Source organism: Uranotaenia lowii, chromosome 3 (assembly GCF_029784155.1).
Source record: "Uranotaenia lowii strain MFRU-FL chromosome 3, ASM2978415v1, whole genome shotgun sequence".
Lineage (NCBI taxonomy): Eukaryota > Metazoa > Arthropoda > Insecta > Diptera > Culicidae > Uranotaenia > Uranotaenia lowii.
The window spans coordinates 297,483,670-297,510,247 of record NC_073693.1 but is presented as its reverse complement, the minus strand read 5'-3'; the positions used below and the strand labels follow the sequence as shown (position 1 = coordinate 297,510,247).

Genomic DNA, 26,578 nt, shown 5'->3' with positions numbered 1-26,578 from the left:
TTTCACAATTGAAAAAAGAGTTTTAACAAGTGAATATCCTATAAAACTGTCTTTATTACTAAATGTCCTCAGCAAACTACTTCAGGTCCAGATATTTTTTTCATCATTTCGATATTCCTTAATCGTCGCGCACTTTACATTTGATGTCTTGTGTGTATTTATGTGTTTGTTTTCACTTGATGTCGTTTTTTGTTGCACATGGTTTGTTTGTTTTATTAATTTCATTTTGTTCACCCTAGGTTAATTAACAACGTGGTTGGCTAACACCCTTTTCTCGATTGCAATCATACAATCGTTACTAATCGAAAAATGGTTCTTCTTCGTTGATACCACGACGAATGACTAAACAGAGCGCGGGGGAGGTTTTTTTTAGTGGAAAACAATGAACTCTTCCGTTTTTTCTGCATGTTTTACTTATTTTTGATTACTAATGTTTGTTTTCTACATTGAAGGAAGATTCTGATGACTCGTTTTTTTCTCTCACGCGCTCGCTTGCGTTATTTTAATAGTAGAACTATCTGCAATCGTAGATTGGATAAACTTTGCTAATAAAAACATAACAATTTAACTGGTTTTGAAAATAAAAGAATCGACACTGTCTCAGAAAATTATCATCATCATCATCATAGTTTGTATTTTAAGTCCTATTTTTCTGGGACTGATTAACGGGCCGTAATCTGATTCGCAAGCTCAAAAGTGGTAAGAAGGTAAGTTCAAAAGGTAAAAGCAGGAGGAGACGTAACACTTACTAAGAAGTAACAACGGATTTGGAAAGCTGGTGCTGGTGTTACTTGAAATAAAAGTACTTGCGTTTGACTAAATATCAGTGATACGGATTGTTGGCGTTGTGGTACTGTTGCTGTTGTTGCTGCTGCTGGAGGAACTGTTGCTGTAGCTGTTGGTGGTTCTGGTGATGGTGATTGTAGTAGTGGGACGATCCTCCATTGACCATCCCTTGGCTGACGGCTGCCGCGTGGGAAGCTGCCGAGTGTATGGCGTTGGCCGCTCCGTTAAAGCTGCCGTTGGGATTTTCGAGTTCCTCGAAGTATTTCCTAGCGTTCCGGATGTTGATTAGCGTCGCCTCCGAAGGAATCGTCGGATCCGACATGATCACCATCACATAGGTATTACTCGTGAAGGTATCGATGAAGGCTGCGAATATACTGTTCCTAACTTCCATAGAGGAAAATTTCGCTCCCAGCTTTGAACAGGACAGCTTGAACTGTTTGATGATATTGGAAACCTTCTCGAACCTATGACTATCCCTGTGCTGCTTTCGCTGACAATGTGAGATGACCAAAAAAGTTGCCCGTTCAAACAGCAGAACTTCATCGGCGTCCACCACACTCGCAAAGTAGTTCAACGAGTTCTCCAGGGCCTTCACATTAGGGATCAATTGATACACGATACTACTCCACGCCCGATAAAGCGTTTCATCCCAGATGCTGGTCCGAAAAGCCGTACAATCCAAAGGTCTCGACAGTCGCTTTAAATCTTCCTCTCGCTCCTTAAAAATCACATCCCTCTGCTCCTCCGCCACCAGATCCATCTTGTGCACCAGGCAAAAAATTTTGGCATCCGGTGAGTTCTGCAGGATCGCCTCCAAACAGGATTGGTAGTAGTGCATGTCCCGTTCCATCTCCCGGCTTTCGACATCGAACACGTAGATCAGCACCTCCACGTTGCGGAAGATGTTGTCCTTCTGGCTCGCGAAGTACTGCTCCATAAAGGATTCCTGGCCGCCGCAGTCCCACAGATTCAGCACCAGGTTGCCAAGGAAGCGCACGTGCGAGTGCTCGACGTCGACTGGAAATGTGTTAAAAAAAATGTCAGAGATTTCTAAACTTTCGAAGCTGTGTGTAAAATGTATAACCTTTTTTTTTTTTCATTCAAACTCAGATTTAGAATCAAGATTGAATTGAGCATTCGATTTTCTTTTCAGAGCATAGATTAGAAAATTCCGTTTAGAGTACGTGCTAACTCGAAGGAATTCAACAAAAATTCACCCCTACACTCGGAAACTACTGAACGATTTACGTGAAACTTGCCAAGTGGGGGTATTGAAGGCCGTGTATGATTCCTATTATAGTTTGCGATTCCTCCCTCTAACAGGAAGGGTGTTTGAATATTTGCATAATTTGAGAACCGATCAAGCAAATGGTACCAAATTTGACGTGGCAGGGCATTTGGGTATATGAAATGTTTCTATGATCATTTGAAACCCCTCTCTGCCTCCTGTAGGGAGATAGGAATGGGGAAGGGGCCATTCTTACAATTTTTTACATAACGCAAAAACTAATCAAGCCGATGGAACCAAATTCGGCATGGGATGTTATCAGGGTACGAAAAATGTTTCGATGAATATTTGGCACACAACTCTTTTTTCCTGTGGGGAGATATGAAGAGGGGAGGGTGGCTCACATACAGATTTTTGTATAACTTGAGAAATTTGACATGAGAGGTTGTTTGGGAACGAGAAATGTTTTAATGAGTATTTTAGAACCCTCTCTTCTTCTGAACTTTAGGAATGTAGGAGGTGTAGGACGAAATTATCACAAGCAATGCTGGCCTAGCATCTTCCAGGGTTTATCTTTCCCAAATTACCTATAACAAAACTCCCCACGTTTATGGGTAGATAGTAAAGATTTCCGCATCTGCCGTTCAAGTAAACGTGAGTCACTTAAAGCGACTAATATACTCTTTCCTTTCCCCAAACAGGCCGCAGGGTTCGCTCAGGACACATACAACATTCTGTAGGGGTTGTTTTTTTTTTTGAGTTCAAGAGATTTAGTAATCTAAGATCAAGTTCACTGGTGTTGGGAAAAAGTAGTAGAAATTTTGACACTTTTAGCATATTTTAAAATTTTTGCCATGCATAAAGATTTTCAAGATCTGTGGCCTTAAAAATTTTTTACAACACGTGCTGTATTTTCGCATGCTGTGATGCAAAAATAGCAATATTTCTATCACATACGGCTTTGGGAGTTGTAATTTTTTGCAGCACTGTTTCTATGCTGCAAAAAATTACAATTCCCAAAGATCTTGAAAACATTTTTGCATGGTAAAATTTTAAAAATGTGCTACTAGTGTCAAAATTTCTACCACTTTTTCCCAACACGGTGAACTTGCTCTAGACAACGAGTTCAGCTTTTTTAAAACTATAACATTATTATTACAACCCGACTAGTAGGCGAGTGTTTTCCCTACTAGCATAGCAACCATCAATCACTAAGGAAAAACAATAAGTGAAAAATTAGTTCATTGCAGTTTTGCTTTTTATCGAATAAAGTGTACTTTTGTAAAACAGCTTTTTCCAGGGTTGCTAGCGATTTTTCGTTTTAAAATTTCAAAGTTTTCCCCGTTTTTTTCCCGGTTAAAAATGATGATTTTCCCGGTATTTATTATACTTGTTTTTAAATATAAAATCTTGGTTAATAAAACAAAATCAATGTAAAGCCCTCAAATTTTTAACAATTTTTGTCATGATGAATAAATATTTCGATATATTTTCGTATCAAATCGACAGGTTTTCATGAATTTTTGGAACGAATCCAACGAAATTGGCATCTATTCATTGATTTGCTCAACAATATCAACAATTTTGCAAAAACAAGTCCGATTAACTTGATTTTTTTTATTGAAATGTCATACTTTTGAGCCACCGTACAAAATTTCAGTTTTTCTATTTAAATTTGTAAAAAATGTACTGTTTGTATAGAAATAATTAAAAATGCATCGAAACATAGTATCAAATCAGCTTGCCAACTTGAATAGGGATTTGTTTTACAAAATTTAAAATCATCAGATTGCAGAAAAATATAAGGTTATTTTATAAGTGCAATTATATTTTTTTTTAGTAAAAACCCAAAGATGTTTTAGAAAAAAAAAATTCTATTTTTTTTTTTGTAAATTCTTTATTTGAAACGGCTCATACCTTTAGGCTTTAAGGAGCCAAACTCGTTTTGTTTGATAACAATTGTGTGCTTATATCTAGTTCACTTTAAAAGAAAAAAGAAGATAGATAGGGAAATATGAAAATAAGAAGAAATTAAAGACGAAGATCAATAGCTTTTAGGAAAAGATATATTTCGAACATGTAGTCCAAGTCTCTCACCCCCAGCACATCTCTCACTGGAACATAGGGTGGTTTTCCTCGGGCCCGAAGGGAGTCTATGAAATTCGTTCTGGCGACAAGATGGACCTCGCACGACCAAACAATATGCTCGATGTCATGGTAACCTTGGCCGCAACTACACAAATTGCTGCTAGCAATATTCAAACGATAGAGTACCGCGTCTAAGGAATAATGATTGGACATGAGACGGGAAAATATACGAATAAAATCTCGACTCAGGTCCAATCTATTAAACCATGGTTTAAGGCTTACCCTTGGGATAATCGAGTGCAGCCACCGACCCAACTCATCCTCGTCCCATTTGCGCTGCCAGTTGACAAGAGAGTTTCTTCGAACTAAAAAGTAAAATTCGTTGAAGGCAATTTCACGCTGGTACGTGTCGCCTTCCATCGCCCCCACCTTTGCCAGAGAGTCTGCCTTCTCATTACCCTCTATCGAGCAATGAGAGGGAACCCAAACAAAGGTGATGATAAAGCGACGTTTTGATAAAGCACTCAAACTATCCCGTATCTTCTCGAAGAAGTATGGCGAGTGCTTTCCCGGTTTTATTGAGTGGATTGCTTGAACAGAACTCAGACTATTCGTTACAATAAAGTAGTGCCCAACTGGCCTTGAAGCTATACTGTCCAAAGCACAATGAATAGCTGCTAACTCTGCTATATACACAGAGCATGGTGACTCGAGGCTGTAAGAGGCGCTAGATATTTCGTTGAACACTCCAAATCCTGTTGATTCCTCTATAAGTGATCCATCAGTAAAGTACATTTTATCAGCATCGACGTGTCTATATTTAGCTTCGAAAATTCTTGGAATCAGAAGGGAACGATGAGGGACCGGGATTCCACAAATTTCCTGCTGCATAGACAAATCAAACTGGACAGAAGAATGATCGTAGTCTGGGCTACAAACACGAGTTGGAGAGAATGAAGAAGGGTTTACCTGCATTGACATGAGGACATGGTATATAGACATAAACCTGGTTTGAAAATTTTGCTCAAGTAGCCTGTCAAAATTTACAATCACCAATGGGTTCATGACCTCACACCTGATGAGGAACCGAAGTGATAGTAGATTGAATCGATCTTTCAAAGGGAGTATTCCTGCCAAAACTTCAAGACTCATGTTGTGCGTTGAGGGCATACAGCCCAAAGCGATGCGAAGACAACGGTATTGGATACGCTCGAGTTTGAGGAGGTGAGTTTTGGCAGCTGACTGGAAACAGAAGCTACCATATTCCATCACTGAGAGAATAGTTGTTCGATACAATTTTAAAAGATCTTCTGGATGGGCTCCCCACCAGGTGCCAGTGATTGATCGGAGAAAATTCATTCTTTGTTGGCATTTTCCTTTCAGATACTCAATGTGGGCTCTCCAAGTACACTTGGAATCAAACCAAACCCCAAGATACTTAAAACACCTCGATTGAGTGATCGTTCGGCCTAGAAGTTGAAGCTTAGGTTGAGCAGGTCTACGTTTCTTAGAGAAAACAACCATCTCCGTTTTCTGAGGAGAAAACTCAATCCCAAGCCCCAAAGCCCAGGATGACAATCTGTTTAAAGTATCTTGTAAAGGTCTGAGCAGATGAGACTCAGTAGAACCTGTGACAGACACCACGCCGTCATCTGCAAGTTGTCTTAGAGTGCAGCCTTCAGAGAGACAACTGTCGATGTCACTTACGTAAAAGTTGTACAAAAGTGGACTCAAACATGAACCCTGTGGGAGGCCCATGTAGGAGGTTCTTCTAATTGCAATATCTCCGTGAGCAAAGTTCAGATGTTTCTCACAAAGCAAGCTGTATAAGATGTTGTTCAATAGAGGAGGCAGACCCCGGGAGTGCAATTTGTCTGACAACACCTCTATTGAAACTGCATCAAAAGCTCCCTTTATGTCTAGAAACACTGAAGCCATTTGCTCACGTTTTGCGTACGCCATTTGTATCTCTGAAGACAGCAAAGCAAGACAATCGTTTGTCCCTTTGCCCCTTCGGAACCCAAATTGAGTATCTGAAAGGAGACCATTTGCTTCTACCCATTTATCCAAACGAAACAAAATCATTTTCTCCATCAACTTGCGTATACAAGACAACATCGCTATTGGACGGTACGAATTCGCATCGGACGCTGGTTTTCCGGGCTTTTGGATAGCGATAACTCTCACTTCTCTCCACTCTTGGGGAACAATGTTGTTCTCCAAGAATTGATTAAATAAATTTAACAAGCGAAACTTGGCGGCGTCCGGAAGGTTTTTCAACAAGTTAAATTTTATTTTATCAATTCCCGGAGCTGAATTGTTGCAAGAGAGGAGGGCAAGTGAAAATTCGACCATCGAAAAGCTGGAATCCAGACCACACCTATCAGGAGGCACGTTCCGGATTATTTTTTGTACAGGTGTAGAATCTGGGCAGACTTTCCGTACAAAGTTTAATATCCATCTATGTGTGTTTTCTTCACTTTCATTTGTAGATGATCGATTGCGCATGCTTCGTGCCACTTTCCATAAGGTACTCAAGGATGTTTCCCGTGATAAACCACCCACAAAATTCCTCCAATACGCCTTTTTCTTCCCTTTGATCAATTTTTTGAACTGATTTTCAAGGGAAACATATGATTCAAAAAGGACGAGGGTTCCATGTTTTCGAAAATCTTTGAATGCTTTTGATTTGTCCTTATAAAGCTTGGAACACTGCTGGTCCCACCATGGATTTGGGGGCCTTCGAAGAACAGATGAATCTGGGATGGGTTTTTTGAGAGCGCAAAGTGCACTTTCATGGATCAAACGTGAAAGAAAGTGATACTCCTCCAAAGGAGGTAAAACATTCATAGAATTAATGGCATCTGTTATTTCGTCCGAGTACTTTTTCCAATCGATGTGTCTTGTAAGGTCATATGCCATATTTGTTGAATTTGAAGTGCTGGCCCCATTGGTGATTGTAATTTTGATTGGCAAGTGATCACTACCATTGGGATCAGGGATTACCTTCCACTGGCAATCCAATGATAGTGAATTTGAGCAGAGTGAGAGGTCAATTGCGCTTGGTCTTGCAGGGGGTTTAGGTACCCGTGTTTTTTCACCCGTGTTCAAAATTGTTAAATTGAAACTGTCACAAATGTCATAAATAAGAGTAGAACGACAATCGTCAGTTTGTTCTCCCCAGACAGTTCCATGTGAATTGAAGTCACCCAGGATCAACCTTGGCTCAGGAAGCACTGAGCACAGGTCCTCTAGGTGATTTCGATCCACTGCAACTCTATGAGGCCAGTACAAACTGACAACGCATAAGTCCTTACCTCTTATAGTTATATGACATGCAACAGCTTCAATTCCTCCTGATAAAGGGAGGTGGATTCTGTAAAAGGAGTGGCGCTTATTGATCCCCAAAAGCACCCCTCCATAAGAATCGTTGCGATCCAAACGGATAATGTTAAAATCGTGGAATGAGATGTTTGATTGAGAAGAAAGCCATGTTTCTGAAAGGGCAAAAATATCGCAACTAGTTTCATGAAGAAGAAATTTGAACGGATCCAGTTTAGGAACTAAACTACGACAATTCCACTGTATAACAGTGATATCCCCGACCTCTGGGCGTAAATTAGCCATCGAGAGAGATAAACATTGAAATGAGGGGCCAAGTTTGCATCAATTGCTTCAAAAATGTCTTTACTACAGGAAGCATTGTTGTTACAATGCTTTTGATGGATTCAGAAACGTTGAAAAACGAAAAAATTCCATTCAGAATGTCAGTCAACTTAAACAATCCTGGCTGGGAAGTTGATTCTGAAAAAACTGCATTCGTCAAAGGGGCCTTTGAGGTCCCTGCTGGTGTTGCATCATTCTGTGGTGAAAAAATCGTACGGAATCCAGGAGGATTTTGTTTTTGTTGTTCTGCAGCATTCGGCTTTTTAGGGACACTGATTGGAGGGCTCATTGTAGGGATTTTCTTGGGTATTTTGGGTGTCTTGGGAGTTGTTTTAGCACGTTTCCGGGAGTTCGCAACGAAAACAAAAGGGTTTTCCTCATCCGTTGTTTCTTCGTTGTCAACTGGCAACACAGAAAAGATGTTACTTGAATGAGGTTGGGCCAGTGGAGAAGCGCTCTTTAAGATAGAGGCATAAGAACGTCTCGATCGTTCCTTTAAAGAGCGCTTCTGTTTATCCCAGCAACTCTTGAATGCCTCGCACGAAGAGATTTCATGGGGTGAGCCCCCGCAATAAACACATTTCTGCTCTATTGCTGAGCATGCTCCAGCCCCATGATTCTCTCCGCATTGGGGACAGCGTGGCTTATTGCAACAGTGCGACGCTGTGTGCCCCAACTTGATGCAATTTTTACAATGCATGGGTCGAGGCACGAAGAGTCGCACAGGAAGCCTTAATACTCCGTCAATCAAGACGTAGTGAGGGAGGGCGGTACCCGCGAAAGTCACACGAAATGAAGCTGAAGGCGAGTACTTTGTAACTCCATTTACGACGTTGGCAGTATTGAGTTGACGGCAATCCACGATTTCGACCGAAGTCGAATCGAGGCTCTTGAACTTACCAACGCCGTTGGATTTAACGTACTTCGCATCCAGACTCATTTCTGTGATCACGCCCTCAATCTCTACGTCTCGAGACGGGATGTAAACGTGATACTCTAGAATTAGAAAATTGCTAGCCACAATCTCGTTTGCAGCTTTCGAGTTAGCCACAACAACGCGCAGCTTGTTCGCACGTAATTTTGTAACGCTGGTTACCGAGGTCCACCTCGCCAGATCTTTGGTGATCTGTACCACATTCAGAGGTTTACCGTTCTTTTTGGGCCGGATGAAAACCACCCATGGCCCAGAGGAAGATGAGCCTTCAGCATATTTTCGGAGCCGGGTGACTCTACTCTTCACTGGGGATGATCCGACATTGTCATCCATCCGAGAACGATTTGCATCTGAAGGGCCAGCATCAGCTGATTCCTCCAGATGCTCCTCATCTTCATAGGTGATATTCGCATCATCCCCAGTTGGAGGGTATAACCCCCCGCCTTCGCTCATATTTTTCAACGGGAAAACGAATGCCCTCCGTGTTGAAAATATAAGCGAAGCACAAAATTATCGAAATATATATAAAGGGAAATATGATAGAAAAAGAAAAAGTGAAAAAAGAAATAAAAAATAACTTACAAATTATTTTAGCACTTTTTGGAACTATATTTTTTACAGTGTATATAGACTGCTCCAACCACGTGGTTCTCCGTTGGTCTTCAAGGATGACGATAACCGAAGAACCCAACCAAACGAGCGTTGGCCCTTCCTCGTTGGTTGAAGGTGGCCTCCTCGTCTCGACTCGGCCTCGATGATGATGATTGATGATGATGATGATTGATTATGATGGTTCGCCAAACAATGGCGGCGGACCTCGTGGCGATCGATCGGCCCTTCTGCGAGCTGGGGTCAATCAAATTAACCAGCCTTTGGCAGGAAACTATTGTCGCGGCACAAAACACCGTTTTTACCGTCCGAACGGCACAAATACCCGGATTCACTGGACGGGATCACACTCACTTTCAGCAGTTCGCGAAGATCGGGACACTTGAAAACGCGACTGAATTCTCCGAGTGATGCGATACAAATGAAAAAAAAAAAAAAAAAAAAAAAAAAAAAAAAAAAAAAATTCTAATAAAACAACGAATATCTTTAGTAGTGCCCCAGTAGTATAAGAAGAAACAATTTTATGAAAGATGTAAATCGAACACTGAATCGCTTGACATCAATAACAAAACCTGGTTACATATTAAGGACCGCAAAGATACCGACATTCGACAAACTTGGTAAAGTGGAGTTACCAAACGTTTTGTGTTTAGTTTTGTCCAGTAAAGTTTCATTATTTAATTTATGACAATAGAATAATGCTTGTAAGTGTAGCACATTTGTGGAGAGCGAGAATATGAGATATCTCATGTTTGCTCCCCCGAATCAGTTGAAAAAGTGATTTAAGCTTTGCCTATATCGAGACTGTCAAAAACTACTCTTACATCTAGAAGTTAATTTCAAAAAAATTTTAAAATTTCGTGGAAATTTTTGAAAAAATGGCAATTTTCCCGGTGAGGTGCCAAAATTCCCGGTTTTTTCCCGGATTCCCGGTGACGCGATGAAATTCCAAAGTTTTTCCCGGTTTTCCCGGTTTTCCCGGCTCGCTAGCAACCCTGTTTTTCATTTGTGAAAGTACAACAATTATCTCAAAAGAGAAGGTGATGCAATTTTAGAAAGCTTTGATTTCATAAAATGGAGACTTGCTGAGTAGTGCCAAGCCAACCAAAGTTTTAGAATACTGTTTATGCGAATTTTAGAATCGTCCTCCTTCCAATGGGGAAATTGGAAAGGGGGAGGTGTCCTTTCTTACATTTTTCGTTCATAATTGAAGAACATATCGAGCAAATGGAAAAAAAATTGGCATAGGATGGTATTAGCACAGACTAATGTATTATGGTACAATAAATGTTTCCCTGAATCTCTCCTCTTCCAGTTGAGAGATAGAGGAGAGGATGGTATCCTGAGCAATTTATTACATTATTCGAAAACTATTCAAGCAATTGGAATTGAGACTCTTTCGTTCTGCCATTGCATTGAGAGGAGAGGAGTGAGGCTCCCATACAATTTTTATTGCATATCTCGAGGACAATTCGAGCAAATGGAACCAAATTTGGCATGGAAGGGTACTTGAGAACAAAAAAGGTTCCTATCGATATTTGGTACCACTCCATCCTTCCAATGGGAAGATGGGAAAGGGGATCCTTTACAATTTTTTGGATAGCTTGAGAAATTATCAAGAAAATGGAAGCGAATTTGGCATGGAAGAGCATATGGTACGAGAAATGGTTATATGACTATTTGCCCCTTCATTGTTTCATTGGGGATTTAGGAAGGGAGTAGGGAGGCTCCCACATTAAACTTCACATGGAAAAGGATTAGTGCACATCAAATGGTTCTATTAGAATTTAAAACACCACTCTTCGTCCAATAAGATTGAAAGAAGGGGAAAGAGGCCACAATACAATTTTGTTGGCATCGCTTGAGAAATAATCAGCAAATGGAATCAAATTTGGCATGGGAAGATATTTGGGTACGAGATATGTTTCTAAGATTGTTGTAAACCCTTCTGCCGTGCATCAAGGAGAGAGGAGGGATGGAAGAGATTCCACATAATTTCGCTCAAGAACTTACTAAACAATATAATGGAAACAAATTTAATATGAAAGGGTCTTTTGGTGCGAAAAATGGGTACCTACATATATTTAACAGAAACGCTTACCTCGATCAAGTAGTAATGGACAGGAAAGGGAAGGGAAGGGACCCCTAAACAGCTTTTTTCGGCGTAATTAGAGCACTTATCAATCAATAGGTACCATCTTTTTTTAGAGAGGTTGTTTGCGCACGAATAATTTGAGACCCTCTGTTTTTTCAGGGCGGGGACAAGTTTTATTTCATATTCTATTTGGATAAACTTGAAGATTAATAAAAAAAAATTGGGGCATATGGCGTTATTTAGATACAGACAATGTTTTATGAAAGTTCGTGGGTCCTCTCCACTTTGGCACAGAGATGTTAAAATCGCGAGTCTACATACTCGCACTTGCCCTTCTTTACAGAACGATTTTATTTCGTTAAACTCAATCTGCAATGATGCTATCTAAAGTTCAACTCGGAAACAGCGATGCCACACATACCGATTTTTCGGTATTTATACCGATTTTTGAGCAAAATTTTGACCAAGAATCGGTATATACCGATTACCGATTTTTGGCAAAACATACCGATTTTTAAGATTTCAACTCAAAATTCATCCCCCTTCAACACTCCCACTTCATTCAAGCTATCCTCGTAAAGGTCCCGTAGAAAGAAGACAAAGTTCGGTAGCTGGCGTGGCGTAACTTTGATCTGTACAGCTTTGAAAGTATTCTGCAAAGATCTCCACGGCTCACTCTCATAATTCGTTTAGTTGTTCGCGCTGTTTTTTCCTTTGTTCTGTCAAATGATGCACTATTATGGTACTCAACCTAAAAGCCAATGGACTAAGCTCAAGGCTGATATTTGACCTTCTGCGACTGCCAATTGAAGTTTCTTAAGGTCAATTTCAATTGACGATCGCATTAAAGTTCTTGTCTCGCGAGATGCTAACTTTTCAAGGAAATACATACACCGTTTGAATATAATCCTTGTTCAACTCGTCGTGGGGTATGTCGAGATTTGAAGTGCAATCAGATACACGGTATGTAATATCATCGGCATAATCTTCAATCCTTCTGCATCTTGTTAGCAAAATATATGATATCATAAGAAGGTACCTAGAAGGTACCAGAGATCGCAGAATTAAAGACCACGCCAGGCAAAATGGGTACTTTCAGTTACAGTAAAACTATGTGTTTTAAATCTTTTTCGGAAGAACCTATTCTTTTAGAGTTTGGCGAAAATCCATCAACAAAACGAAGAACATCAACTTGGGCCTATACTTACCTCGAACGTCAAAAAGCCATTGGATTTGTAAGTGTTTACTAAATTAAAATTTCCTTTAGATTGACCTGGTTCTATTGCCTTATCGAATTTATCAAATTTACATCCCACTTCAGCCAAAAATCAATTGAAGTCTCAAGTTTTTTCCTAATTTATATGCCTAAACAACGTGTAACCTGAAGGTTCTCGCCATGCCACTAATTTTTCTTATCAAATGGTAACTTTTAAAATAAATTCCCATTCAGTTATGAGTACTGGAAAAAATACCTATTTCGGATTTTCTGCTGAATTTTCATTCGTGATTTGTGCTTTCGTCAGCAAAAGCAGATAGTTTAAAAATTAAAAAAAAAAATATACAAGTCATAACAAACATAAAGTTCTGTTAAAATTTCAAAATTGTCATTTTGTGTAAATTAGTGTTACTTAGAACCAAGTTACGGAGGAAATGCAATACACACAGCTTTTTTTTACACGGCACGAATTTTTTTTACGCGGTACGTATATCAGTGTAAAAAAAACCTTCCTGTAATATATGCTAAAACACATTTAATCAGCTAGTTTTGAACTAAAAATGAACATTCATAAGAGACTTGCATTTTTGAATATCTACCTCAAATACCAATTTTCATACAGATTTTTAGGATTTACATACCGATAAAAGATTTTTTTGGGTTTCAAAATACCGATAGAAATGTGGCATCACTGCTCGGAAAGCATCAGGAAGTAAGCTTCGGGTAAACTCGGCAGGAGTAAACAGCAATCGGGGGAAACATCTGCGAAGCGAACGTACAGTTCTGCAGACTGCGGATTAGAAAAAATCGTTTTCGTTCGGCAGCCGAACACAACAATCGGACAACGCATGGGGGCGTGGCTAAAAGAGATAGATACAAGGGAACGGGAAACGACAGAGAGAAGGGTGCGAGGAATGTTAACTCGGCCGTCGGGCAACGATCGCTCGTGAGCATTCGTGTACGGTAAGCTTCGTTCTGTTGTTTCGTTGGTGCGATTTTATTCCTGCGAGGCAAGGAAAACATCAATTCGGAACTGTTCTCCTCGTTTTGTGTGCAATCACGTCATGATTGGAACGAAGATAAAATCAATCTGCACACTACAAGTTAAACTCGGAAAAAATCAGCCGAATGATTCTTTCCGAAGCGAGTCTACACACCGCTGCTTAAGCGTAGCAAGCACACCGGGTCCGCTAGTTTTGAATAAATTCGAAAAAAAAAAATCCAAATCAAGACATTATATCTTTATTGAAATAGGCAATAGTGATGGAGTGCATCAAAGTAATAATTTAAATAAACAGCACACGTCAGCTGGCGGTTATAAAAGGGAGTGAATTTAAGAAAATAAATCATTCTACTTTGTACCATTCAACAGAATAGTAGTTCTTAGTTCATAGCACCTCTAACAGCCTGCGCTCTGAAGGAAGTTTAAATGGAAAAAAAAATTAATAGCGGAGCTCACTAATGATAACTACGACTCCTGGAAGTTGGAGGTCGAGTTCTGGAGCTGGAGGTATATTTCGCCAGGGATGAAACCGGAAGCTGCTGCCAACAATCGAAACGTTGCTGAGCTGGCTGCCTAGGCTGGCGGAGAACAAAGAGCACGGGCGACACACATCCGGAAGGATTTATGGGAGAACCTCAAGCGGCAGCACGAAACTAAGACCCTTAGTTCCAAGGTCCACATCTTGAAGAAGATTTGCGACCTGAAATACTAAGAAGGTGACGACGTCGTGGAGCACTTACTCGAGTTCGAAGGCCTTTTTGAGAAGTTGGCGAATGCTGGAACCGTTCTGGCTGACGATCTGCGGGTGATTTTGGTTTTCCGTAGTCTACCGAGTATCTTTGATGCCCTGACGACGACGTTGGAGAATCGATCAGCTGAAGAGTTGACACTGGCTTTGGTGAAGGACAAGATTACCAACGAGGTCCAGAAACGTCGTGAAGCTGTTACGGTTGGTCCATCGGTCCTGAAGGTGCAGACCTAAAACCGTGGCAATCAAGACATCGTTTGCTACTTCTGCGGTGAATCTGGTCATCGAAAACGAGATTGTTCGGCGTGGCCCAAAACTAAGAAGGACATCACGCACAAAAATCGAGCGAAGTTGTTCTCCAAGGCAACTGAGAAGGCAAAATATATTTCGAGTGACAAAGATTTTGCGTTTTCCGTACGGGGTGTCCGGAATTGGATCGTCGATTCGGGTGCAAGCTCGCACATGTGTGCCGATAAGAATCTGTTCCATGAGATGGAGTCGAACCGAAGTATTCCGAGGACGGTGATGGTTGCTGATGGCAAGCAAGCAGTGGTCGAAGGAGTTGGCTCATGCAAAATCCTTTGCTATGGTAGCCAAGGTACCGAAAATACTACGTTGGGCGAGGTCATCTACGTTCCTGATTTCCATATGAACATGGTTTCGGTTGACAAGCTTGTGCAGAAAGGAGCCGAGGGATTCTTCAATCAAGACGGTTGCACTATTTCGAAAAATAGTCGTATCGCAACTAGGGCTCAACACAGAAACGGGTTGTATCACATCCAGATGGTGGAACGGGTGAATGCATTCTCGGGCCAGTGCAGCAAGAAAAATTGCATGCACGAATGGCATCACAAGTTGGGTGATCGGTACATTGACGACATCAAGCAGTTGGCAAATCTGAGTTCTGGCATGGAATTACTTGCGAAGTAAAGGCTACCGATTCTCAAGAAGGCGCAGAGGTCATTGAAACAAATTCTGGATCCGGTTCATAGCGACTAGTGCGGGCCAATGAACACGGCGACGCCTGCAGGACGATGATAATTTCTTACTCTTATTGACGATTACAGCCGCTACACTAAGCTGTATTTTCTGAGCAAGAAGTCTGGAACGTTGGAAGCTGTCCAAGATTTTATGCGTGAGATGAAGACGCAATTCGACCGGCCGCCGAATGTGATCAGGTCCGATCGAGGTGGCGAGTACAGTGGGCATGCGACGGCTAAGTTCCTCAGAAGCGAAGGAATCCTGCAACAGTTTACAACGACATACACGATCCGTGAGACGTCATACGAACTGTGGCATGGAAGCAAATCTGATGTGGAGCATCTGCATGTTTTTGGTACAGATCGAAATTGGGGACCAAAGCGAAGAAGTTGACATTCGTTGGCTACACAAAGCGTGGCGTTTCATCGACAGGAAAACTAAAAAGATGGTCTTCAGCAGAGATGTCCGGTTTCTTACGACTCAAGATGGTTCTTCGAAGAGGCTGGAATCTGAGAAAACCGAGGTTCAAGAGCAGCCACCGATGGTCCTCAATCCGATTGGCACTGTAGAACAACGCATCGATGTAGACGATGATTTCCGAGGTTTTGGTGATACCGATGGCAACGATGATGGTCCGCTTGCAGACGAGAATGGCCAAATTCAGGAGGAGCAATTTGACGTTCAGGTGGAGCCACTCGATCTTGAGGAGCAGCAACCGAAATCTACTGAAAAGGTTGTCAACAGCAGAAAGCGGCGTTCCGAACGTTCAGCAAAGGTAACCTACCGAAGCGGTTTCGAGTGGTGGTCGCTCAAGAGGAAGGAAGACGAGTTCGGAAGGACGATACGGTTCGAGGCCCGTTTGGTGGCCCAATGTTTCAATCAACGTCAAGGCTTGGATTACGTTGAGGTTTTTGCTCCGGTACGTTACGCTTACTGCTGACCATTGCTGCTCGTCGTGGAATGCTGTTGAAACACGTGGACGTAAAGACGGCCTATCTAAACGGTGATTTAGATAAAACCATCTAAATGAAGCCCCCGCCTGGTGTCTCTGCTGCAAAGGGACAGGTGTGTCATCTGCTTAAAAGTCTTTACGGTCTAAAGCAGTCGGCACGAATGTGGAACCTCAAGCTGGACGAAGTTATGCGGAAAGCTGGATTCAAACCGTGTCGGAAGCGAATCCGTGCCTCTATGCTCGGAATCAAAACGGGAAGCTGGCATACATCATCGTATGAGCGATGCAAAAGGGTCAAGAATTCCGATGGATCCCGGCTACATACAACACAAGGAGGAGACGGAGGATCTTCCCAATTCCGACCAACATCAGAGCCTCGTTGGAATTTTGCTGTATCTGGCGGTGAACACGCGGACAGACAGCGGGAATTGCTCATCGATTCTCGGAAGGAAAGTGTCAAAACCAACCAAAGCGGACTGGACGGAGCCAAAGTGAGCTTTGCGGTACCTGGAGGAAACTGTAGAACAAGCTTCATCTGATAGGTAACTTCGATGAATTAGAAGGATATGCCGACGCAAACTGAGCAAGCACGGTACAAGACCTGAGATACAACTCAGGTTACCTGTTCAGGCTCGGTGGATGGCGGAACCATTCTGTAGGGAGCCAAGAAACAAACATGCGTGGCTCTTTATTCAACAGAAGCGGAATACATATTCTTGCTCAAGGCTGCCGGAAACTACTGTGGTTGCAGAAACTGCTTCTTGATTTCGGGGAAGATTTTGGGAGATTTAAGTACTTGAACTTTTTGTACTCAAAATGGAGCCTAAATGAGAATTCAAGTTTTTTTATTTCAAATTCCAAATGTCTCGAACTTAAGTAACATCCATTGCTCAACATGGTATATATCTTCTAGACTCTACAGGGTGTTCAATAAGTTCGAATACACTTTTTAAACAAATGGTGTGGTAAAGCCGTAGCATAAAGATCTAACTTTTTGTTAGAGTAGTGTTCGTTTTTTATCAGCCTTTTCACACCTAAAGTACTGGTGCCATTTTAAACAGAATAATATACAGGTTTTTGGACATTTTGACTCAAAATGAAAAGTGCTATGCCCTTCAAAGGGGCCGTTCAGATACCACGTGGACAGAAAAATGAGATTTTTGACACCCCCCTCCCCCTCCGTGGACAAGCGTGGACATTTGGCAAACCCCTACCCCCCTCCCCGAATGTCCACGTGGACAGATTTGAAATTGTTTTTTTTTTTCAAAAACTCATCTGACAGTTAGAAAACACTACTTTTGCCTATTTGTTATTGGAATGGCTGATTTAAAAAAATAAAAAGAAATAGCTTTGCCTGATATAAAATAATTTTTAAATTTTTATATTTCTTAATAATCATATTTATTACTTGCTTTCAAGTGGCTTTTGATTGTTGAAACTGGAAAGCTTTGTAATTCTATGATTCAAACAGTAAGTATGTCCACGTGGACATGACCCAAACCCCTACCCCCCTCTCCGTGGACAAGCGTGGACATTTCCATACACCCTCCCTCCCCCTAAGTTGTCCACGTGGTATGTGAACGGCCCCAAATACATATATGTAACTCTGTTCGATTGGTTAGTTATATCTTACATGTTTTCGAGATTAAACAAATACAGGAAACCTTTTTTGACTATATAAAAATCGTCAGCATTCTTATGTGGAACGACATTTCAACAATAGAGGAGCGTGCCGCGTACGGTGAACTTGACAAATCGCTGGTGCTCATATAATTGGTTTAAGGTAAAAATTTTCCTAAACAAAAGGTGTGATTGACCATTATTAAATTACATTTCCATTAGAGTAAACAAAATTATTCTGATCATTTGATTTAAAAAGGTAATCCAGGACCCCCAGGGAAGCGATCATTTGCCTATCAATATTTCTATTACCAGTGGTAGTAGTCCACCCGAAGAAATCAATATTCCTTATGACCTCACAAGGAATATAGATTGGAAAAAGTATGCATCATGTATCATTGAAGCCATCGACTCAACGGATGAACTGCCTCCGGAGGCAGAGTACAGTTTCATTTCCGGGACAATTGTAGACTGTGCAATCGGGGCACAGGTCAGACGGATTGACAATTCGACGATACAGAAACGGCCTCCCACTCCGTGGTGGGATGGAGACTGCTCGCGTGCGCGAGGAGAAAAGTGCAAGGCGTTTGTCGAGTTTCGCAGAACTGGATTACCAGAGAAGTTCCAACGTTACTTGACCTTGGAGCGGAAGTTCAAGAACTTGATCAGGGGCAAGAAACGTGGGTACTGGCGGCGATTCGTGGATGGGTTATCTCGAGAAACGTCTCTGCACACGCTTTGGAGAACAGCACGAAACATGCGAAATCACACACCTTCGAACGAAAGTGTGGAAAACTCGAGTCGATGGCTGATACAGTTCGCGAAAAAGGTCTGCCCGGACGCAGCACCAGCTCAGAAAAACTATCGGGATACAGAGAATAGTTCTGAAACGGAGGATCAATTCTCGATGGTCGAACTTTCACTTGCGCTCTGGTCTTGCAACAATTCAGCTCCCGGACTGGATAGGATTAAATTCGACTTGTTGAAGAATCTGCCAGACTCTGCTAAAAAACGTTTATTGAATTTATTCAATAAGTGTTTGGAACTGAACATTGTTCCGCATGACTGGAGACAAGTGAAAGTCATAGCCATCCAAAAACCGGGAAAACCAGCTTCTGAGTACAATTCGTATAGGCCGATTGCTATGCTCTCGTGTCTCCGGAAATTGCTCGAAAAAATGATTCTCTTTCGGCTGGACAAATGGGTTGAATCAAACAATCTGTTGTCAAGTACACAATTTGGATTTCGTAGAGGCAAGGGTACGAACGACTGTCTAGCATTACTTTCCTCAGACATTCAATTGGCGTTTGCCCAAAAAGAGCAGATGGGGGCAGTATTTCTGGACATCAAAGGGGCATTCGATTCGGTGTCCATAGAAGTGCTATCTAGTAATCTTAACTCTTGCGGACTTTCACCAATATTGAATAATTTTCTTTATAACCTGTTGTCTGAAAAAATCATGCATTTTAGTCATGGAGAAACCAACGTTGAACGAATAAGTTACATGGGTCTACCCCAAGGCTCATGTTTAAGCCCCCTGCTATACAACTTTTATGTCCGAGAAATCGATGCTTGTATGGCACAAAATTGCACGCTTAGACAGCTTGCGGATGACTGTGTTGTTCATATCACAGGTAAAAAAGGCACTCAAATTAAACCTCCGTTACAAGAAACTCTTAATAATTTATCATACTGGGCCAGGAATCTAGGCATCGAGTTTTCGCCTAGTAAAACCGAGTTAGTTGTTTTTTCAAGGAAGCATTCCCCTCCTAAAATAGAGCTCCTTATGATGGGTAGAACTCTAACTCAATCACTTAGTTTTAAATATTTGGGTGTCTGGTTCGACTCTAAATGCCTCTGGGGAAAACATATTAGGTACTTGACACAAAAATGCCAAAAGAGAATCAATTTTCTTCGAACGATTACTGGAACCTGGTGGGGTGCTCATCCACAGGACCTCATCAGGTTATACCAAACAACGATACTGTCGGTCATAGAATACGGAAGCTTTTGCTTTGGGTCCGCCGCGGATACCCACTTGATTAAACTAGAACGAATACAGTATCGTTGTTTGCGTATTGCCATGGGTTGTATGCAGTCGACACATACGATGGGTCTCGAAGTACTGGCGGGAGTAATGCCGTTGAAAAATCGGTTCTTCGATTTATCGCTACGTTTCCTAATTCGAAGTGTTACTATGAATCCTTTGGTGATAGAAAATTTGGAAAGGCTTATGAATATTAATCCGCAAGTAAAATATGTCAATAATTATAAAACTTTTAGGCAATTAGAAATAAATCCTTCTTTATTAAATTCGGACACGAGTCACTTTTACCCGATTAGCAGTTCCTTAATAAAATTCGATCTGTCCATGACCGCTGACATCCGTGGAATACCAGATCACGTCCGACCCAACATCATTCCTTCAATCTTTGCTTCAAAGGTACGTGAAATTGATCCTTTAAAAATGTTCTTTACTGATGGTTCTAGAATCGACAACGCGACTGGCTTCGCAGTGTATAATGAGGGCTTTGAAGCTTCGTTCAAGCTTCGAGAGCCATGCTCCGTTTACACTGCTGAGCTAGCCGCTATTTACTGCACCTTGGAACACATTCGCACACTGCCCGTAGACCACTATTTCATCTACTCGGATAGTCTCAGCTCCGTTGAGGCGATTCGATCGATGAAACTGATGAAGCGCTCTTCCCATTTTTTGCTGGAAATTTCAGGGATATTGGGCGCTTTGATCGAAAATTCGTATAGGATTACCTTAGCTTGGATCCCGTCTCATTGTCTTATACAAGGCAATGAGAAGGCGGACTCATTGGCTAAGGTGGGCGCGTTACGAGGTGAAATCTTTGAGAGGATAATAACTTACAACGAATACTTTTCAATACCTCGCACTTTAGCGATTAACGCTTGGCAGTCTAGCTGGGATAATGGCACAAAGGGACGTTGGCTCCATACGATTATCCCTAAGGTTCCGACGAAGGCATGGTTCAAGCATTTTAACTTGAGTCGCGACTTCATTCACGTGATTTCTCGGCTCATGTCAAATCACTGCCGGCTTGACGCGCATTTGTTTCGTATACAACTAGCTACAAGCAATGTTTGTGTTTGTGGGGATGGCTACCACGACATTGATCATGTTGTGTGGACGTGTGAACGGTTTGATCGATCGAGGGCTTGGCTACTGGATACCCTTAGGGCCCGACGTAAACCACCTGGTGTTCCAATTCGAGACATCTTGGCAAACTTAGATTTAGAATATTTGTACCCCATCTACAAATATCTCAAACTGTCTGACTTGGTCGTCTAGTCCTCCTACCTTTTTTACCACTCCACCGACCCCCCCCCCTGTATTTGTACCCTATTAATGTTTTCTTTGTCTAATTGATAGAGTAATCTTCCATCCGATGGGTTCGACAAACTCCACCAAAAGGCTGGCCAGGAAGACGACTACCTGGGGTAGCTACTGCAACCGCAGCTACAGAATGCCACCACCGAACGCAGATGGAAAATAGTTTTATAGTAAACCCTACAACTCCCCCTTTCCTCTTCCAAACTAGAGTCAAAGCTAACGTTGAGTCGCCGCGACTATTACGGCTCCCCCTCTACTAACATAGATTAATAAGTGATCCACTCGGCAAAATGAAACTTTATAAGTAAAATGCCTTAATAAACATACCTTTGATTAAAAAAAAAAAATTTGATTTAAAACTATCGTTTTTTTTTTTAATTTGTATTCGAACTTATTGAACACCCTGTAGAATTTAGAGTATTGAACTGATAGAAGAAAAAAACCAAGCAACCTTTTCCAAGTAAATTGTACTCAGACAACAACATCCGGTGTGTGTGTCACGCAAAAAAATGGAAACCCTGTACGATCGGTGCCTGAATAATACGATGATCTTCACCAACTTGCGGCCACAGGTTTCCCCGGATCGTGGCAGTGAACAGAAAACGTTACCACCCACCCGAGTAACACCCAACGTGACCGAGCTGGAGGAAATTTTCAACCGGCGGAATTCGGCAACTGCCACCCACATGAAACCGGTCCGCCGGATTTCCGGTGCTGGTGGAGGCGAACCATCACAAGGAACCAGTAGGGGTGGGGGAAGGACCGGAATAGTGGAACTGGACTCGGACTTGGACGACACCCGGTCCGATGTGGGATCGGAGATTTGTTCGGAGGTAGGCGGTGTCACCACTCGACGCAAGACGCAGTTTCGCCGGGTGATGGATTTGATTCAGTGCGAGAAGGTTACTCCGACCAGAATCAGCGAGCCGATTCAAGGTTCCAAGTTGATGGAAACTAGCCCAAATTGTACCCTGGTTGCCAGCCCAAAGCCGGAAGCTATCGATACCGTCAGCAAGCTACAATCGATCAACAGTTCCACCACGGTGTCGAAAGTCAGCAAACTGTGCAGTAATTTCTATTGGAACTTTGTGACCATACTTTCGGTAGCTTTTGGATTTGTTCTAACGGAAGTGGTTCTCAAGCAGAGCATCAAGATGCTGGTTTACCTGAAGCAGTCCCTGGAATGGGCCATCATACAGGGCAAAAACTACATAATAGCTGCCGTAGGATCCACCGATCAACAACCGCCAGGGTTGGTGAGGAATTTCCGAACCCGTATCTCACCCGGAGGCAACATCACTGTCGATTCTGTGCTAAGGATGGCCGTTGCCATACCGCTCATATTTATCCTAGTACTAATTTATGCCATTGTTTGGATTCTGTACATCCTGAATATGATTTTGCTGATGGAAATTAATTTGTTTTGAAAGATGAATAAAAGAGAACATCTGTTTCAGTAGAATTTTGTTGGTTTATTTAGCATTAATCAATCTCCTAAAAGAATTTCAAAGATATTTTCCCGTATTGGGAGGTATTTTTTTAAAATACCTACCAAATTTTAAAACCTTAAAAATATGAAATCTTGGGTATTCTTCGATTTTATTGAAAAGATCGTGAGCTGAACCTTTCTCGTTTTTTTTTTTTTTTTGTTTTTATTAATGACACTTTACCATCCTTATGGCATTTGTGTCTTGTTGAAGATTAACAGTAATTTATAGATATAACATTCGATAGGTAAATGGTTTTTCGTGTGATTCTTCATTTTTCCTAATTTCAAACGCAGAATGTTGAATTCCTCTGGAACCTCCTTATATCCTTGACAGTAAATTAGAACTTTCTCAGATGGATTTGGCAAAATGTATACGTTCACTTAGGTTAAGACATGTAAATTATATGTCTTTAACTAAGCTTAAAGCTGGTAAATTTACCAAAAACTGCTCTTTAAATTCAAACCCCATCATCTCAGGGTGGAGTGTCAAATTTCAAAATTCATGTTGCAATCCCATATCTACTTATCAAAAGACATTTGTTAAATTTTGTGCTAAAAATTTGCAATGTACTTAACAAAATAAATTATCTACTTAAGTGGTCGATCAAAAGTTTGGGGTCATCCTGCAGTATGGTGCATCGGCCAGAGTTTGGAATTACTCTACTAAAGCATGTCACTACTCCAATCCTGATAAATACAATTTATGATTCAAACACATTCCTAATAAGAATTCAAGAGTTCAAGAATAATTATTTAAAAGAAAAATAAGACTTCTAAATTGCTCATTTTTGTACTGATTCTCAATCCGAATTTAAACAATTGAAAAGAAACAAATCTGATCTTTTTGGAATTTAAGAGTATAGTTGAGATGTTACTATTGACCGGAATACTCATTATGAGCCTTCGTTTTGGATAAAGGACAATCTGACAAATAAGGATGTTAAATAGAGTAACTTACTTGTGGCGCCCAATCTCCGGGTGTCCCGAGCAATGTAGTTGGCAAAGATGATGGACCGCATACTGGTCTTGCCGGAGCCACTCTTGCCCATCAACAGCACCTAAAATAGAACCATATTAGTCATCGTCGTCAGTCAGTCAGGATAATGGCTCCGATTTGCATAAACATCTGAGGCTATATCCCATCCCGAGGAATGCATCTCCCATTGATGAACGCCCCCCTTTCTTCATTCTCAACAATGATTGATAGCAAGCAGCTCATATAGCCACTGTATCTACAATGTTTGGCATTGATACGGGACACAGACAAAAACATTATCACGTACCTTCTTCTTCATGTTGCTGCTGTTGTTTCGATTCTCTTCGGTTCGTCGTAAAATCCTCTTCCCTTCAGTAGAAAAGTGGGGAATCAGAAGAGAAAATAAAAAAAAACCTTTAGAACAGGAAATGATTATTGGAAATTTGATCCCCAAAACTTCGAGGGGAGTTACAATTGCGTTTCGCAACAACCATCCTTACCTGATTCTTATGGCCCTCGAATAGCAACGGGGCAACCAACCCAACTGGTGCCCGGAATTCCTGAACCCGGACGGGAGATGGTCCTGGTTCTGGTTTGCTTCTGCTTCCGAGTAGAAGGTAGTCGAAACAAAAACGGAATTTGGTAATTTCGTCGCGAACTTGACGGAAGGTATTTGCTCGGATCTTTTCTCTCTTGCCTTTCGGTCGTTGTTTTGCACCCCTCTAGATTGTCGTCTGACACTTCGCAGCAGCAGTTCAACATTTGTACGGTACTGCCCCACGGTCAAAAGGAAAACCTCGAAGAACGAAAAGATCCCGTACACCAACACCACGAAACACGTGGAATCAAGAGAGAGATTTCGATCGTCCGCACGCTTCAGGTTTCCTGAAGGTTGGTTGCGAGAAAGAGACAAGCACTATCTTGCATTTTACGCACGCACCCACATCTCGCTCTCAGATTATTTACAAATGGATTGGTGCGGGCGTGCGAAATTGAGAGACAAGTGACGAACAATTTCCAATTTTTGAAATGCGCAAAACAAAACAAAACCGAGGGACACTTCAGTTCGGAACGGTTGAAATCCATCGTTTTCGTTTTATCGATTGTGAAGAGTATCAAATGTTTCCAAAAGTTATTCTTTTACTGCAGTGAATTAAATTTATCAAATTAAAGCGATTTTGTCTTCAAAATATAAGGTAAGTAAACATAATTGTATATTTAAAAGTTAAATAACTTTGTTTTAATTGAAACTATTGACAAAAATCACATAATTTCCGAGTTCCTAATCTAAACTTAATTCAGTTGATAAACTCCATATAATAGGGTGACCAGCATTCGTCCCGCAACAGCGGGATGATAAAATATTAAAGTAAATTTAATTTATTTTTCCCTGTTCCAACATTCTACACCAAAGTTTCCCTGTTTTCTTCCACTTCCTATTAATTTGTTGAAATATAAAACCAGCTTATGTCGAAACCTTAAAAAAAAATGACATTTTTTTTTTCATAATGAGTCAAAGCAATTCGTATGATTCAGTTCTCAGCCAAGATAATTACAAATATATCTGTAAATTAAATACTAGAATAAATAGGTATTCAATTCATCTCTAAAGTTGCTCGAACTCGGTAATTTTCGTTTACTGTGTACAAAAATCGGTTCTAACTCCGTTATAGTCTCTTCGGAAGTAAATGTTCCCAAATGTTTCCAGTAAAACGAACCGCAACGGTAAGATGCAATTAATACTCACGATATGGGACTAAGCTAATAACCCGACCAATGAATGAGATAAGATTTCTCGGCGTCTGTACAATCGTATAATCCAAGCACATCGTTGTCGCTTTAGCTTAGATCTGCGTAAGTTGTAGGAGTTTAATTGCCCGTTTTACACAAACAGCTGACAACACCCGGGTTGTTGTGGTCGTCGTTCTGAGTGTACTGAGTTTGTCATGGCGCATAGACGCGTGCTGGAGGCTCATCGATTACTGGATCAGGTCCACTCGCAGCTACAGGAACTGTACTCGCATAGCTCCCAACAAATTCAACAGGGCCAAGATCCTGGATACAGCGATGAAGATCCCTTCGTTGAAGATGACGGCAAGGAGGAGCACAGTTTGCTGGTGGATGGACATCTGGAACGGCTTAATGGTAATATAGATGCGATTGACGGAGTATTACAGGGTTTGGAAGATGAAAACAGGAGTCTGCACGTTCGGTTGTCGGCGTTGAGAAGTGGATTGGAAGAAACCACGACACGATTGCACGATTCACGGCGTGAAGGAGCTCAACGAAACTCTAGGCATTGGGAACAGTTTAGAGATCAACTAATTCACTGTCAGACGGAACTTTCGTCTACCAGGGGCGTACTGAAGAAGAAAATGCTCGAAAAACAAACAAAACTAGTGATAGAGTACATAAAAAATGGAGAGTTTGATGAAGCTGTCGAAGAATTTCTCAGTTTTAGGGACGATGAACCTTGCGCTGAACCGATACCGCATATTCTAATTGAAGTTTATCATGGAACGAAGGAAGGAGCTTCATGTTTCACAAAATTTCTTCAAAAGTTAATTTTAAAGGACTACAAAAAACAGTATTTAGATGCCTTTCGAAATTTGGTGGAACAAATGTTGACGAACGATCAAATTTGCTACACTGTATCGTTAGCCATTCAAGGAGTCTTGAAGCAATTCCATGACATTGAGAAAGGTGAAGAAATACAGATCCGCATGGGACTAATCTTACATGGTTTCATACACTATCTCTTATATGGCGAAACAAATGAAACTTTTGAAGCTCTGTGTTTTGAGTTAACACTGCCTATTCTAC

The 26,578-nt window shown here is 41.3% G+C and overlaps 1 protein-coding gene across 1 annotated transcript; it reads right to left on the bottom strand.

Moving 5' to 3' along the window:
* Positions 1 to 36: 36 nt before the first annotated feature.
* On the bottom strand, positions 37 to 24,537 carry LOC129752772 (ras-related GTP-binding protein A). Its single transcript, XM_055748542.1, has 4 exons — positions 24,256 to 24,537; positions 24,063 to 24,124; positions 23,738 to 23,837; positions 37 to 1,806 (listed from the first exon to the last, which is right to left on the bottom strand). Exons 2-4 carry the CDS (start codon positions 24,072 to 24,074, stop codon positions 824 to 826), a joined length of 1,095 nt encoding a protein of 364 aa, XP_055604517.1. The 5' UTR covers positions 24,075 to 24,124; positions 24,256 to 24,537; the 3' UTR covers positions 37 to 823.
* Positions 24,538 to 26,578: the final 2,041 nt, after the last annotated feature.

Coding starts and splice junctions, on each gene's coding strand:
- LOC129752772 (XM_055748542.1), bottom strand. Junction 1,807..23,737: donor CCGGAGATTGGGCGCCACAA/GTAAGTTACTCT, acceptor ACACATTTCCAG/TCGACGTCGAGCACTCGCAC.